The sequence below is a fragment of the Stegodyphus dumicola genome, chromosome 8 (assembly GCF_044657685.1).
Source record: "Stegodyphus dumicola isolate Sdum_Otavi_A_Nest chromosome 8, ASM4465768v1".
NCBI lineage: Eukaryota > Metazoa > Arthropoda > Arachnida > Araneae > Eresidae > Stegodyphus > Stegodyphus dumicola.
Genome location: NC_140775.1, coordinates 91,367,437 through 91,385,551, shown reverse-complemented (window position 1 = coordinate 91,385,551; position 18,115 = coordinate 91,367,437). Strand labels below are relative to the sequence as shown.

The following is an 18,115-nucleotide window of genomic DNA, read 5'->3' as shown; positions in this document are numbered from 1 at the left end:
TTTCAGTATTGACACAACAGTAATCAGTTTTTCCCCCTATAGTTAGATTTCCATAAATTTTGTATCCTAGTCAAAAATTCTCATAAAATTTCAGTTCTGTTTTGTGGGGATACCCCTTTTTTTCTGGACTTTGTAGTTGCAAATTAAGTTTAAGGTAAATCCCGGAGGGTAAATAGTTGTGTTGAAACCCGTTTCCTAAGGGATAGAGAAACAAATGTAAACGCAACGTATTAATTTTATTTAAAATGTATTTTCCCAATTGGCAACAACAGTTTTTTTTCAGAACGATAATATTTTGAACTGTAAGTTTTTGAGCAGTAATGTTGACGGTAATGTTTCTGAATAAAGCAAGTATTTAACAATTAATGTTTTGACGGAATGTGTTTTTAATAAAGGAACTAATTAATTGCTAACATTTCAGAAGTGGGATAAACTAGAATTATTATCTAGATTTAACAACGTATTGCCTTAACGTACGCTAAGCCTAAACTGAATGCGGAAGCTCGCCAAAACTGAAAGTAGAAAGGTACGTGAATTTATAAACTGTTTATGTTATGTCTAAGTATTAAACGGAAAGAACTTAAGTATAATTATTGTATTAGTATTTGAAAATTAAAGTCTAAGATGGCTTATTTGGCAAGAGACAAAAAATGTGATTTAAAAGAACTTGCTTTGGAACTTGATGTAGATGTTCCTTCTGATATTAAAATTGTAGGCTTAAGAGATATGATTTTGAATAGTAAGAATTATAACGAAGACTTTACTAAACAAATGCTAGATAGAATTATAAATGATCGTTTAGACAGGGAAAAGTTAGAAATTTTAGAAAAAGAAAAAGATAAGCAAAGAGCATTTGAAATGGAAATTTTAAAAAAAGATAAGCAAAGAGCATTTGAAATGGAAGAAAAAGATAAGCAAAGAACTTTTGAACTTGAAAAATTGAAAATAGAAGCGGAAATCAGAAGTAGTAATGTAAATGATTCTGTTCCTTCTAATGTTAGTAGAAGTAATATTTGTGATATGAGTAAATTAATGCATAAGTATGATTTGAATGAAGGTGATATAAGTTTTTATCTAGTTTTATTTGAGAGACAGGCACGACGTATTGGGTTAGAAGAACAAAACTGGGTTTCTCAGCTGTTGGGTCTATTGCCTTATGAAATAACTCAATTAATTGCCCGTGAATCAGAAGAGAAAGCTAACGACTATAAGCACGTTAAGCAACTGCTACTGAGAAAATTTAAGTTAAGCCCTGAACAGTTTCGGCAAAAGTTCGTTGATCATATTAAAACTTTGCGTAATACGTGGAAGGACTTCACGTTTGAATTAAAAAATTATTTTGAAGAGTGGCTTGCTGGATTAAATGTAACAGATTTTGACTCTTTAAAACAACTTATTATTACTGATCAATTAAAGAAGAGGGTCCCCGCTGCTATCCGAGACCATTTCATTGATGATTGGTCTAAATTCATTAATCCTGAAGAGTTAGCTGAAAAACTAGATGAATATGAAAATATTCGGGCAGGGATAAAAGTACTTCAAGTAGAAAATAAAACTTTTAGGCATAATTCTAAGCCCAAATCTGGTTCTAAATTTTATGAAGGATCCTATAATCAGTATTCAAGACAAAGAAATGTTAACGATTCCATGCAGACAGATGGTAATTTCAAAGTGGGTTTTAAAAACAGTTTTGATAATAAATACAATCTGAGAGATAAGTTTTATAAAACAGACGAAAGGAAAAGGGAATATAATTCTGGCATCCGCAATGAAAAGGTGAGCCGAAATGCTTCAATTGTAATGATTATGGACATATAGCGACGGATTGTCCTCAGCTTAAAAAAGAAATTATTTGCAGGAAATGTAATGAAAAGGGTCATACTTTTAAAAGGTGTACGTCTAAGAATCCAGACTTGACAAATGTTAAAAATAATTTATCCGTGGACCAGAATTCAGGTGTTTCACCAGCTGTATATTTAAAGTATGCTCGCATCAATAATGGGGAAGAAATTACTGCAATCATAGATACGGGTTCTAGTTCGTGTTTATTGAAACAGTCTGCGGCTAAGAGACTGAATCTTATTGTAAAACCTGATGTGGAGGAATTGTTTGGCTTTGGGAACCAGAATAAACCAGCCGCTAGAACATTGGGAAAAGTAACTGTTAACTTAGAGATTGATAATGTGGAAGGAAAGGACATTACAGTTCTAATTGTAGGAGATGAAACGCAACCATGCGACTTATTAGTTGGTCGAACATGGATTGATTTACCGCATATTGCATACGCCAAGATAGGAAATACCTTGCACATACGCTATGCTAATGACTGCCCATTTTCACAGTTGCAAAATGATAGCAACACTCCGCGAATTAAACTGAAGGCTTCCCAAGAAACTCAAATCGAAAGTAATACGGTTAATTTCGTGAAAGTTAAAACTGATGAAATAAATAACGGTTATGTTTTAATAAGTGGATCGGAAGATGAGTTGGGCTCATTATTGGAAGTAATACATTGAGAAACAGTGATACCAGTCACTAACTACAACGATGAAAAGGCAGCAACTCTGGACTATGATGGAAAGTTTGAAAATACAAATACTGTAAAAGTAACTAATTCCAAAGGTAGAAAATCACTCAAAAGGAAAGGGACTTCAAAGAAAACCGTTAAACAGAATACAAGTGAAGAAAATAAATATCCTAAAGAAGAAACTAGAAGTGATGATATCAATAATATTAAAGAATGTAAGTCTATTCAAGAAAAGCATTATAATCAAAAGCTTAAGAAATATAGTAAGAATTGTAAAATTACAACACTTGAGAAAGAGTTTAATACAGGGAAAGAAAAAAGTTTACAAAAAGAAATAGATAATTTTGCTGGTGAAGAAACAAAATTAAAGGAAAATAAGTTTGTTGAGAAACGAAACAAAAGACAACCGGAGAAAGATATTGCAAAAGGAAATAAACCTCGGGAAGATGTAAATCCATCTGCAAAGCAATCTAAGATAAATGAGGGAATAGACAGATCACCTAAGAAAGTAATTACTGGTAAAAGAGAGCATCTAAAAAGGAAGAAGTTAAAGAAGAGAATTGAAGATATACAGATGAAAATGAAAGCAAATTATGACAAGAAGAAAAGTAATTCTTTAACATTCGAACGAGGAGAAATAGTAGTTATAAGAAGAGTACCTAAATCAACTGGAGAATCAACCAAAACACAACAAAAGTATCGAGGACCTTTGGTAGTTACAGAAGTTTTACCAAGTGATACCTATAGAGTGACTCAATTAGAAGAGAAGGTGAAAGGACATTTCTTTAGTACGACAGCTCATGTGAGCCAATTAAAGTCATGGCAGTGTCAAGCTGAATCAGAAGAAGACGATGATGATGGTGATGACATTAGTGTTACTGGGGATAACGATAACAACACGCCGCATATTACTAAAACTAGGACACGGAAAAAGAATAGAAAACGACGGTGAATCTATATGACAGATAAAGACTTTCGAACTATAAACATTAATATTAGAGATTTAAATTTTTTAAATATAAGTTCTTAATGTTCCGAGGTCGTAATTAAGTCAGGATGCCCGAATGTAAACGCAACGTATTAATTTTATTTAAAATGTATTTTCCCAATTGGCAACAACAGTTTTTTTCAGAACGATAATATTTTTAACTGTAAGTTTTTGAGCAGTAATGTTGACGGTAATGTTTCTGAATAAAGCAAGTATTTAACAATTAATGTTTTGACGGAATGTGTTTTTAATAAAGGAACTAATTAATTGCTAACACAAAGCATCTCTCAAACGTTTCTGCTTACCCGAATCCAATTTTATTCTATCCCACCTAATAATCTAAAAACTGGGTGCACATAATCTAAATCACGTAATGTTGACAATTTTTTAGATCAGTAACTATCATATTAAAGAGCATATTTTTGAATTACCGTTAATAGTATCAGGAAAAAAAACTAGCTATGGAACATTCTTTTTAAGAGGTTTAGAATAAAAATTTAAGTTTCATAAATGTTACTATACGTTGGGATATGACGAAAAGTAATATGTTATTAAATACTTAATTTGAAACTATGCGCTAAGAAATAAGTATATAACGCATAGAAAGTTTGCTTATATAGTAAAATCGAAGAATCAGTCCAAATATAGCCAGGTTTTCAATAAACCAAAATTAAAAGAACACACCTATTTAAAAATAAAAATTGAATTTTGAAATAGTATCATTTTCAACTATGCTTTGATATTCACCTTTGAATTTCTAGTTCCGAAAAATCATTCGCTCGAAACCTTCGCCTTACTGAAGATTAAGTAATCAAAGTTTTAATGTATATTCACAGTATAACAGTTAAGTAGCAAAGTGTATTAAAACAAAGAAATATTGAAGAGCATACATTGATGTAAATTTCTATCTTAATACAAATGCGACACAGAAGGCTTGTAGAATTCTGTTTTTGACACGATCTGAAAGAGTAGATGTCACAAAAAAGCTCTTCTTTGTCTTCCATGTGAATTTTCCTTTTTTTTTTCTCTCCCCCAAAGACTCGGAATACAACCGTTGAAGTAGAGAGGCTGTTTCTCTTTTTCATTATATTTTCCTCCAGAAGTTAAGGAGCAAATAGGTTTTAGGTGCTAGTACTTAAGATAAAAAAAAGATAAAAAATGTAAAATTTAGCATTGTCTAGATAAAACAACATTTATTTGGCTTCGAAGGATTTCTACTCATTTTGCTGAAGAAAGAACGATAAAGTATTGTTTAACAAAAATTATGTAAATAATAAAAATAAAGAATTAACAAGTACTTTTTCAAAAAAATACAAAGAAAAATATTAATATAAAAAATGTTTAGGTTCAGATATAAATGGAAGCTTAATACTCCTTCTCCATGGTACCAATTAAGCTATCAGGCATTGCTGATGCACAGTTTAGTTCTCAATGCAGTTCATTTAGTACTCTTGGATAAAATAAAGGACACCTGACTTTCTAAGTGACTTTATATGCCCATTGAGGCAATAAAAATATTTAGGAGAGGAAGAGAAATATATTCGTTAGATGGATAGTGGTAAATTTTAACAAAAGAAAAAATGAAATCTACAGCAATATTTTTTAGTGTTGTATATTAAATCCCGAATGAATATGCGCCACGACGAAACTATTATTTAGCCTTATTTTAATATAATAAGAATATTAATTTTAACACATTAAGGAAGTTAATAGAATGTAACATGGTAACACAAAATGAGCAACTATAGCTGTAAAATGTCACTGATTGATTGACGTGATAGGAGATTGCCAAAAACACTCAAAACAAAAAATCACGACATTCTGAAACACAAAAAATTAAGATGTGTCTGTATTTTAAAAAAATACTAAATATTTTTCTCACTCAATTGGTTATATGCGGGAAATTTATTTTTAAGAGTTTGAAAAATGGTTCATTAAAAAGAATCAAAAATGTTTTGAAAATATGAAAAGTATTTGAAAAATATAATACATTAAAGTTAAAAAGAAGGAAAGTCATGGAAACAGAGATATGTTTCTGTGTTTTATATTAGTTTGTAAAAAAATAAATTGTGCTTAAATCATTTAAAGTCTGATTTGAAGTCACTGTAAATTCTTAAATTCAGAAACATTAAAAAATACACGCAATATTTTCCCAATGACCAATTATAATGTTATCCTTGATCTGATAATATTGATTTATTATATTCCTATATTTATTTTATTCCTATATTTACAGTTTGATGAAAAACTGAGAAAGCTGGTAAAGGAGATGGTTAGAAGCTGCACAGATGTTTCAAAATCCCCTGTAAGGAGAAAAATATAAATTTACATCTTTATTTCTAAGATTTTTCTACTCTTAAAATCACTGCTGACAGATTATCTATTTATAGTTTAAATATTTATATGCAATATATAATTTATCACCTTTTGCTTACTTTTTAACAGTTACAATGGTACTTCTTAATGTAGTAACAGAGATAATTTGTGGAATTAGGTAATTATAAATGAAAATAAAATTGAGGGAAAAACATTATTTGCTAAACCTGGCTACAAATAATGTCACACTTATGCAATAATAGGTAATGTATTACAATACACATATATATGTATTGTAATACATTACGCATTACATTACCATGCTATTTACGTTGCTATCACATTGTATTTTTACATTTACATGCTATTACATTGTATTGTAATACATTACCATGCTATTTACATTCTAAAATATTTTCTTTCGTGGTTTTAAATTTAATTTGTGTTCCTTGGAGATGGTACATGGAAAGATTTCTTATTTTAAATTATTATATATATACAGTCGATTCCGGTTAATCGGACCACATCGGGAAGCGATCGTTTTGGTCCTAATAAACCGGCTGGTCCGACTACACGAGCATGTCCTATGTTGTAAGACGGGACGTGCTACATGTAGCAAACAGTAAATGTACATGTAAATCATGTACTAAAATGTAATTATGAACTTTATGGTGCGGTACACACGTATGACAAACATGCATGTACAAACAAGAAATACAGTCGAACTTTTTTTCATTGAGAAAATTAATATAGAAACAAATTCTAAGAAATAATCTCCACGATACTCAACATGCGAAGCACAATAAAAACAATTTCTTAAGCACGAAGTTAAGCACGAAGATGTAAAATGCAAAAAAATCAACAAATAGTGCTTTGATTGACACAAAATTCGGCAGGAAAGTAGCATATATATTTATGCATAAAACAAAATCAATAATTATATACAGAACTGAAAACAATATTAAATTTTTGTAAGTTATTAGATAATGACATACTGGAGACTTAAACAGAATTATGTATAAAATGAAAATAAACAGCATAAAATGAGAAAAGAGGACATTAATACGGTAAATGATCCCTCCTCATCTGTATACAAAGTTTACACCTTGTGACTATGCTTTGAATTAGGTGGTCAACCACCGCAGAATTAAGCAATCGCCATTCTTCTTGTAGAGAAATTTCCAGCTGAATAAGAGTGGCAGGAGGTGGGAAACGTGAAGTTACAGCACGGTCGAGAACATCGCAGATATTTTCAATGAGATTAAGGCAGTGCGAATATGCTGGCCACGCCATATGTGCAATCCCTTCACTCTCCAGGTAGTCATCGACAATGTCAGCTCTATGGGGACGTGCGTTATCGTCTATTAAAACAAAAGTAGAGCCAACTGCTACAGCGTACAATCTCTTCGCCTCGGAATGCGTGATGTTCGGTGATGTTTTGGGACTGATTGTGTGTTCGTTGTTCACGCCATATCCTTATACGCTTGTTATCTGGCTCCAGAGCAAATCTTAACTCATCAGTAAACATGACATTGTTCCAGTCAGACACACTCCAATTGACATGATCCCGGCACCACTGTAATCGTGTCCCTTTTGATTGGACGGATAGAGGAATACAAACTTGAGGTACCCAGGCGTACAGTCCACTCATATGTAATCTTCGGCGTACAGTAGCTGCAGATATCGCCTTACCAATGGACGCTGTAACCATCGATGTCACACGTGTGGAGGTCGCTCTGCGATTCCGCGTGGCTACAATAGCAATATATCGAACTTCCGCAGGGGTTGAACACTTGGGCGACCGGCTACGGGTCTTCGGATAACTGTCTGTATGGTTTGGATTTGTTTCCATAAGCATGAAATTACAGAATGATGAACGCCGAAGAAAAGAGCGAGATCTGTGATCGGCCGTCCTGCTTCAATGCGCCCCACAGCACGCCCGCACTCAGAATCTTCCATTCCTCTTCTGTAAATCATAGAAACACGTATGTCCTGAAAACAAATTGTACGAAAGATTTAAATACCTTCTTTCAGCACTTACAGTCAACTTCTGTAACCCTTCATAAAGCAGGCTTCTTATTAGACTGCCTTTTTTGCATATTTCTTGACATGAAAGTGTGATTGGCTGTTACCTAACATATTTACATACTTCCTTCTACCTCTGCAGCGAATTGCATCCTCTTCAATTCTGATTGGCTTCCGGAAATTAACATTTTCCTCTCTGTGCTTAACTTTCGGAAGTGAGTGTATATTGAAAAAACTATTTCTCTACGACGAAAATCAAATCGGTCTAATAACATTATATGTAAATCCGATAGTCAAAAGCAATTATAAAGAAAGATCAAAACAAATATGCTTTAAATCAAACGTCATTTAAACAACACTCAAAAATTGTGTGGTCCCCGAATATGCTAACCTAAACTTTTAATACCAAGAAAACAAAAAACTTTTCATAGAGATTTCTATAAATAATAAAATCTAATCTGAGCCTAAAACAGTTGAAAACTGAAACCTATTTGAAACAAAATTTGAAAAAAATGCAAACTTACTGAAATCTTAAGACCACCAAACTGTGTTCCTTGCAAACGAAATTTGAATTCAAGGCTAATCTGGAAAAGCAAAAATTTTTTATTTCCTGGAAAAGGTATGCGATAAGGTTCAAAGTGTCCAATAGCAGAACTAAGTATTTTAACGTGTGTTTAACATGTCCTATCCTGTTAAACTTTGTGTGTGGGCTGCCAAACGTTGGATGCTGTCTGTAAAAATCAGTACCGACGAGAAGGGTGAACGTCAAATCCAAACTGGCCGGCATAAGAAACTTCTGAAAGATGCTGTCCTCTGCAACATCTTAAAACGCGAAAACAGAACTGGCTCAAAGTTGAAGAAAAGAGAAAATATAGGTTATAAAAGATTAACGTCTTCACGTAATCGGGGTACAATACGTCTTTGAAACTAGAAGCCCCACTTTTTTAGTAAAAGCAAGATTTGCCAGTTATTAAATTTACAGTATAGTAGAAAATAGTATAAGTAATAATTAAAAGGGAAAGAAACAAGATCTTTTTACATATTTACATTAAATTTCTTATCGTAGTGATCCAACTATTACCTCCGATTAAGGTTCAAGTAATAGTTATCATTTCACTTTAGATGAGAAATTTTTAAAAAAAGTAGTTTATACCAGAAATATTTAAAGATATAAAAATTTTGAATAGAGGTGTTTTATTCTTTAAGAGAATTTTGACTAAGTTAGTGATTTCTTCTTGTAAGTACTCGACATTGTTGCAAATATTTTTTATTCTAAGGAGTTGAGTATGTATGGTATTAACCATTAGTCTTTTGAAAATATTGGAGTGCCAATAGAGGAATTTTATAGTAAGGAAATCAAAATGTCTTCTTTCTCGTAAATTTTAATACCTTTAAAAATCGTAATTTGAAAATCTAGGTAATTAACATCTTGTTGAAAGTTAGTTTTATTGAGCTTCAAAAATAAGAGGATACATGTGATCGTATTCTATTTGATTGAAGTTGTTGATTGCAATAATATCATCCATGTATCTGTAAATGTTAGAGTAATATGAACGTTGTACTTGAGATAACTGTTGTTGGAAATGAATTTCCTTGGTGGAAAGGTACAAATTACAAATCTCAGAACTTGTGCTAGTTCCCATCGGGATTCCGTTGATTTGTTTTAAAAAAAGTATTATTAAAGCAATGGAGTTATTAAAAAGAATATTTTTTAATAAATGGCATTCTTCTTTGGAAATAACAGTAATAATTTGCGGAAACAAATCTAGTAGAGTTGAAAGACAGTCAAAGTCTTCTTGTAAAGGAAGAGCCGTGTATAAATTCTCAAAGTCGTAACAGAAAAATTTTTTAAAGTGCTTCTAGTAGTATCGGGTCTTTATTACTTATAATACAGTTGAAATTGTGGTCTTGCATCTGTGCATCTTTAATAAAGTAGAGAACTTTTTAAAGTACTTTAGTAAAACATTAGTCTATTTCTTTCATATAATTGCCGGTTCGTTAGCTATGAATAGAAATTTGACTGACGTTTTGTGAAATTTAGGCAAAGCATAAAGGTTGTAAAATTTATTCGTAGTGATTTTAAGTCTACGATGAATTGCAGTCCAGCTTTCTCCGCAGTTTTAATTTTATGGAAGGTTATGCGCTTTAGAGTTCTTTTTTAATCAGATTATAGTAGAAACTCTTTCAAATAATACTAAAGTTTTTACTAGCTTTGTCTGTTTTCTTAATGGTGAAAACATCCTTTAAAATTTGAACTTTCTTGTCTAAATCTTGCTTATTATGTGTGCTATTTAATATGTGTGATTTAATATGTCTCTTTAAGTCTCTGAGCATTTCTTCTTTCCAATTCTAGGTAAGTCGTAGTAGATCAGTTATTTTTGTAGTTGGAAAATAGTATGAAAGTTTCTAGTATATTATAGACGAAAAAGTAATAAATTTCGAGCTAATACCACGAAGACATGAAAGAAATGAAATTTAAAATCATTATAATTCCAAAATCTCCTTATAAAAATGTAAAAAACCCATCAATTCAGTGTTATACACCAGAAGAAATCCAGAAAACATTTATCACCTTTCGTCTGTAATTAACTAATTTTTCAGCAGCATACTGCACAGAAATGATATTAGGATATTTGTTGTAAAAAATTTCTGTAATACTGTAAATACATAAGTATATATGTAATATATATGTACAAATGGATGTATGTATATATATACGATATATATATATTTTGTGTGTATCTGTAGTATAAAAAATACTCGTATGTAAATCAGCTTTATAATTCAATTTAACAATAGGCTTTTAAAAATCGTAACTGCGTCACCGGACTGCGTCATTTCTACATCAATCTATGTCACATGGTTTGAGTAACGTTGATGATTTAGCTAATATGGAACCTGAAATCAAAATTTCGAGAACTGAAAACTTTCTAACCTAAACCGAAACCTACTCGTGGTAAGTTTCCATACTGGATAAGTGCACACTTCGCTTCTACATCTGTTGCCGCTTGGACGCAATTTGCACCGTGCTCTCTTCCTATCGCAATAGTATCATGCGGCTACAAATGTCAAATGAAATTTAATCTTTCTCTGCTGTCAAGTTTTTTAATCATTATGGATTCAACATTTTAGCATACTACGCAATCAGAATTCTTCCTCATCAGTATGGATCTGCGATCTATCTTCTCTACGTTCTACGTCAATATTTGCTACGTCTTTTTCTATTTTTCATGTCTTATATCAGTCATTTAAAAATTTATTTTCTGAAAATAGAAATAGTTTTACATTTAAATTTCTTTGAATTCAAACCTACTAGTAAGAAATTTTGCTTGCAAAAAAAACTTATTTTTGAGTTCTTTTTGTGTTATATATAATTTTTGATTATACAGAACAAAAATTCTATTATAAAATATTCTGATTAGCTAAATAATGGGTCTTAATATAATTTAGTATCCTAAATTCTAAAACATAATTAACAGAATTCTTTCTAATGGAATTATAAAAGAATTTTAAATATGTGTTTCAAAAGTGATAGAAATATTACAGTTTTCTTTTAATTTATTTGTAGCAGTTATATAAGTATGAATATTATATATTACACGACAATATTTAAACCCTACTTTTGAGATGAAAGAATGCAGGGAATTCATCATAAATTAAAAGAGCATCAATTTAATAGAAATTTAAATATTTAAAAAGAAATGTAGTGTTTGTTTTCAATGTAGCACTGAATGAATATGAGCTGATAAAAATGGATGAATTAAATTTCGTTCGATAATTAAGTCACCGAAATCTGTTAAGTTTAATTTAATAATTTTAATGCAGCAATATTTCTACTGGTAAATCAGAGCTTTTACCCAGAATTCCTCGCTTCTAAAAATGAAAGATTGCTTTATTGTGTCTCAAAATAACTGTTATCTGTATCTGAAAATAACTGTGCAAATAAAGATGCAGGTTTCCCAGTAGTTAATATTATTTCAAATATATATTGTTACTAATATTGTTCCCATTATATATAATTGCTAATATTATTCCCAGTTGTTAATCTTGTTATTTTGTATTAAATCCTATTTTAAATGGGAAACGTATTATAACTTAAGTCATGAAATATCTCAAGTGATATGAGACAATATGAAAAAGAAGAAATGCTCAGTAATTATAGTAATTTGTTTTATTTGATTGCGGGGAAACATACAAAGATATTGTGATATTTTTAGGCAACAGCAGATTTGTGCAATTATATAGATGAATCAATAGAAATATTATACCTGAATATGAAATGGGAACCATTTTACATTTGTCTGAAGTACATGTGGCTTATTGCAGTGACAAATCTTAAAGATGGTCTCCGTTATAGAAGGGTATGTTATCATTCTATTTTTTTTTAAATGCTGTAAATATGTTGTGTAAATTAATATTTTAAAAATTTATTTATAAATTCTATTGAATTTTTTATGTTGTAACTATTATTAACTGGTAAAGCCAAAAATCTAGATATTAAATATTTAGTTAATTGGTAAGAAGCGGTACCTAAATTCGATATAATAGGATAGAAATGAATGCCACTTTTATGGATTTTGTGTAAACCATGCAGTCTGGCACAATTTACTAAAGGTAAGCGATTTTTATGAGTGAGTCCGAAGGATATATTTCCTACAAATTTCGTCATTGTTTCTTTTGATATAAAATTCTTATTCCCCAATGTTCCAGTGGAAGGTGGGCTAAAATGTCTAGAAATCAGACTTCGAGAATTTCATTTCTCACGCATCGATTGAAATTGATCATTTAATTTCCCTTACTCGATTATGTCTGAAATAAACACATTTTGTTTTTCAAAATACGTCTTTCCACCTGACTGAGTGATTAGCTATGAGAAGCCCTCTTAATCCTTTTCTTGCTGACACCTATATGCATTATTATGAATCCAAATTATTTAAACTTCCCAGTTTAGTTTCGCTGTATTGGGGATACGTTCACTTTATTTGGCGATAATAAAGAAGAATTAAATGAAAGTTTTTTCATTAATAAATTCCATTCGTCCTGCCATTCAATTCACTTTTGAACTTGATACATCCAAGTCCCTTCATTCTCTTGACATCTCGTTCACATGAATTATATCATACTTTAGCACTACTTTATATCGCAAATCTTCATCATTTTGCGTTCTATCACATTTCAAATCCAGTCATTTAACTAAATGGTAATCGGCTTCTTTTTATACCTTCTTTCCTGTGCACTCCAAGTCGGATTTTGATCAACAACTAAAATACTTAATAGCAATTACTATTAATGTAAGCTTTTCACTTAGCATTACTGATTAAATGGTTAAACAATTTGCATCTCAGTGTAATGAAAAACATTTTAAAAAGGCCATAAGAATCCACTAGTCATTTCTTTCTTTCCATCAGTCAACTACCAAATTTCACGTATTTTACAAAAATTTCGTGTCTTTTTCTTTCTACAATACTGTTTTTCGTAGACAGGTCGCTATTTCTAGCGAAAAACGCAGTAATTGGGTTTTAACAACCTTCGCATTGGAAATTGTTTTTTGAATGTGAGGTTGCCAAGTTCATTCTGAATCAAGTATGACTCATACTTATAGGTAGGAACCCAGGGAATTGGTTCTCCGAAGAACTGCAGGTTAGAAAAATTTGTTAAAGTACTTCGGATAAATAAAGTGGCAGCACATTTAGCGACATTTTAATTTTGATCTTCCAAAGTCCGTGCCAGAGCTCTAGGCTTGAAAGATAATTCTGCAGTGCAAAAATTACCGTGGAGGTGTTGAAATGTTGGTTCATGATGACTGTGTCGTCCGCATATAAAGCTAGATCGACATTAGGTGACTTAGGTATGTCATTTACGTAGATGTTGAACATTTCAGGTCTGAGCTGAGGTTCCTTATGGAACCCCAGCACAGATTGGACGCGAAGTTGAGTATTCATGGCGAACTCGCACCCGAAAGGATCTACCCGTCAAGTACGAGTTGATAGTTTTAATGAGTTGTGCCGAAAAACCAAGCCACTTGAACTTGTAAATAAGCCCGTCATGCCAAGTCCTATCAAAGGCCTTGTCAGTGTCAAGATAGACAATTCCAGTTTTCTCTCGTTTACGAAAGCCTTCGTGAATGAATTCCATTACACGGAGTAACTGGTGTACCGTGGAGTGTTCAGGCCGGAAGCCAAATTGTTCCGGGATTATTAAATTTCGATCGCGGCAGAATTCATTGAGGCGTTTAAATAAAACAAATTCATATATTTTTGAGAGAGATGATAAGAGGCTAAAAGGCCTGTAGTTGACGGGGAGATTTAAATTTTGACCCGGTTTTGGAATAGGAATGACTGCGGCAATTTTCCAACAGTCAGGGAAGTAACACCTTTTAAGCATAAGGTTAATCAAGACCGTAATCCATACAATATACATAATGGAGAAGTTTTTAATCATGCGATTCGAAATTTGATCTATGCCAGGGGCCTTCTTCAGCTTCATTTTATCGATGAACTCCAGCACATCAGTTGGATCTGACGGCCTGAGATCAGGCGTGATGGGTTGTGTTAGGAAATGTTCAACACGTGAGTGTATGCGCGTGTGTAACCGGACGGTTATAGTAGACGTCGTTATTTGGACTGAATTGTGTAGCAAGGCTGTCAGCAATAACTTCAGCCTTTTCAGTGCCTGTAAACGCCATCTGCCATCATCTTCATAAAAACTTTTCATCTTCAAAAACTTCATAAACATCTGCATAAAACTATCTTTAAAGGAATCTTCTATTTCAGGATACTAGTTTCTAACCCATCCATGTTAATTCAATTTAGTTATTTTTAGAATTTTTGAGTCTCCCTTGAAATATTCTAAGTCAGCAACCCAGCCAACACTTGGAACACAGTTATCCAGATTAAAATGTGTCTTTCAGGTTTACTGCATCAGTCTTTCAAAGACTTGAAAGTTTTTATCTAGAACAGAATTCAAAACAGCTGCAGGTAAGAAGAGACTGCTTGAAATTCTCAATACGACTCTGCAATGTCTGAGGTGACTGCCTATTGATGATCTCTGTCTTCCCATCATATAAACCATAAAACATATCTACCATTTTCATTCAGGCTTTTTGTAAAAAAGACCTACAATGACCACGATCATTCTCCATCTAAACCTATTTAAAATCTTTAAAATTGTGGGGTTCCAACCTTTATCTAACAGCTAAGTGTATAGGGACCTCGTGAATAGGTAAACAAATATTCGTTTTAGTTCAGAAACAGATACGTAAAACTCAAAAAGGGCTAATTACCCTTTATTTCTCAAAATAAGAGTTGAACAGTCAGCTTCTTTCTCAGAGGGCACAACATAGCCTCCACATGAGCCACTCAAGAGTAATAAGAAATAAATCTTAACTAAACATATATAACCGAAAGCTATCAAAATTCTAAGTAGTTGGCCCTTAAATATCACTTCGACTGGCTAAGCTATCAAGGGCTTGAAATACGGCAGAGGGTAGTAATAGCTTAGAGAGAGTGTAGCCACAAGGCAAACGCGCGCTAGTCAGAATCTCTCTCTCTCGAACGTAGTCAGTGGAATTTCGACTTAAATACCGCTCTTACTCATTTGCATTAACCGCGATTCTGAAAACATATACTGATAGGAAATTGTAAGCTGAAATTAGGAGGGATAGGAGAGTAGCTTTAACTAAAGATAACTGTTAAAAGCTTAGGAAAAACTGTACATCTTTTCCCACCAGGAATTTAGGTACTCGAAGAATAAAGTCTCAAAACGATCTTGTTGAAGAGTTTGTTTAAACTGTTTAAATTCTCAAAACTTCTTAAAGTGGAATGTCAATCTTCTAACACTGTGCATTTTTGAAGCAGTTTTAAGGGGACTCGTACACCTTAAACCCCTTATGATCTTCAAATATGCGACTGTTGCAAGAATTGGGATATTTTATTTATTTTAAAAGCTATTACTTCCAACTTTTTACATCTGACTACATAATATAGCTGCTTTGGAAAATAGTAACCAGAAAGTTTGTGTTGCCACAAATATTTTTGTAATTTAATCCTCTTTGTGACAAAATATTTCGCCATTTTTCCACCTTGCGCGCATGATATTTTAAAAATGGCTAATGGTACATACTTGAAATTGGATGGAATTCTTTATATGGGCACTACTTTCTAACTGAACCAACAATCTAATGAATATTTTAATATTGAGAAATTTTATGGACGAAAACATTAAAAATTTTTTTAATAAAATACATTTTATAAACTCAACTCAAAATAAAATAAAAATTTAACATGAAATTTTTAGAATTTTAGGTTCACAGTAGTTTCCAAATGTTATAAAAGCTATATATTAAATATGGAATTAAATTATGAAACAGAATGTTTTAAACTGTGCAAGTTGGAGACATGACGAAAAATGTTGTCACAAAGGGGATTAAATTATAAAAATATTTGTGGCAACACAAACTTTTTGATTACTATTTCAGAAAGCAGCTATATTATGTAGTCAGCTGTAAAACGTTGGTAGTAATTGCTTTTAAAATAAATAAGTTATCCCAATTCTTGCAACAGTCACCTATTCCAACATCTTATGGGCTTTAAGGTGTATGAGTTCCCTTAAACTTTAAACTATTCTGCTTACGGCCAATTTTACAAGCAGATCTACAGCTAGCTTTCTAAGAGATGATACAATGGAGAATATGGAAAAGTCATTAGTGATATTGTTACGGGTTTTGTATTTATTTAGCTACTTTTAGTAGAATTGTAGTTAAAATTGTTTAATTTCCCAGTGCAATGCAGCGCGCGACGAGTTTTAAAAGAAAGCTACGCCGAAAAAGTAAATCTACAGGAGCACACGCATTTAATAAATAGGTATCTCGTAATTGCACTCTTTTGCTATCCAGAAAATACAAGAATGTTCTCGTGCATGATTAAAACTCTTATAAAAGCCGGATTAAAATATCTCGGTTCAGTTCTTTACTTAGTGCTGTTATTGACTGTAGCGAATACGTGGTGAGATCGGATTATCTTTCTCTCTGCTTTGAAATGAGTTCTATTTATATTCTAGTAGTTTAAAATATAACTACTGTGAGATATTGCGATATTGTACGAATATCTCCGAGGAAATTTCGGCCCACCAGCGGCCGAGCGATAAAATCGCTGAACACTGGTAGTTCGGTCCGAGGTTCGAATCCCGCGAACGGGCTGGCTGCATGGGCGTTTTCGTGGTTTTCCCCATGTGTAACGTATATACGAGCCAGTTTTCCTTAGAAAATCCTCCACGAAGGCATCCCTCCCCTTAGGCAGATAGCCCTAGTGTGCTTTGCCGTATTCGCAATACACCGAGGAAATTTCAGCATTTTGTTTTATTTCTTGGGATAATAATAAATTTTATTAACTTTTTATCGACTTGTGCATTCAATCCATTACGAACCCGTAATGGATCGAATGACACGCACGCAACAATATGGATAGAAGACCAAAATCAAAAGCGGATTTTAATGGATATTAATGCTCTTACAAATAAGGCTTTAAAGACTTATAAAGCATTTAAGAATCGGTCACCGTCGACGACTTCGTCAGATGAAAAAAAAAAGGAATCTTTTTCCGCAAGCCATGGTTGGTTTGAGAGATTTAAACAGAGACATTCTTTACATAATCCAAGATTGAAAGAAGGAAGTGCATCTGCTGATTCGGATGCAGCACAACAATATCCAGCAAAATTTGCTGAAATCATTGCCGCCAACTCCTTTACTTTTGTTATCAGACCTTCAATGCTGACGAGTCCGGGTCGTTCTGGAGAAAAAAAAAAGGCCTGAAAGAACCTATTCAGCTAAAGCTTGCAAATAATCTAGTAGTCAAAAGATAGCGAAAAGTCGTATAACAACTCTTTTCTGTTGCAGCTCTTCATGTGATTATAGAATGAAACCGTTGGTTATTAACAAATCAAAAATATCACGCTCATTTAAAGGAATAAACATAAATTACCTTTTCGTTTATTGGATGGCTAATAAGAAAGCATAGGTCACTGACATAGCTTTGAATGAATGGTTTCATAACATGTTTGTCCCAGATGTCAAAAATTGTTCAAGTAAAAAGGGATTGCCTTTTAATGCTCTTCTATTAAATGATAATGCACCTGGTCATCCTCAAGATTTACAAAACGAAAATGTAGAAATTATCTTTTTACCAAAGAATGCAACTTCCTTATTACAGTCGTTAGATCAAGGAATAATTTCGACTTTTTTAATGCATTGTATATCAAACAAA

At 32.4% G+C, this 18,115-nt stretch overlaps 1 protein-coding gene across 1 annotated transcript in view; it reads left to right on the top strand.

Annotated features, from left to right (window-relative positions):
* Positions 1-18,115, top strand: part of LOC118191630 (uncharacterized) — a 139,051-nt gene that overhangs the window by 114,256 nt on the left and 6,680 nt on the right. The window contains exons 24-25 of the mRNA XM_085823004.1: positions 5,752-5,820; positions 12,074-12,217. Of these exons, the coding sequence (XP_085679130.1) occupies positions 5,752-5,820; positions 12,074-12,217 (213 nt within the window). The remainder of the gene's footprint in view (positions 1-5,751; positions 5,821-12,073; positions 12,218-18,115) is intronic.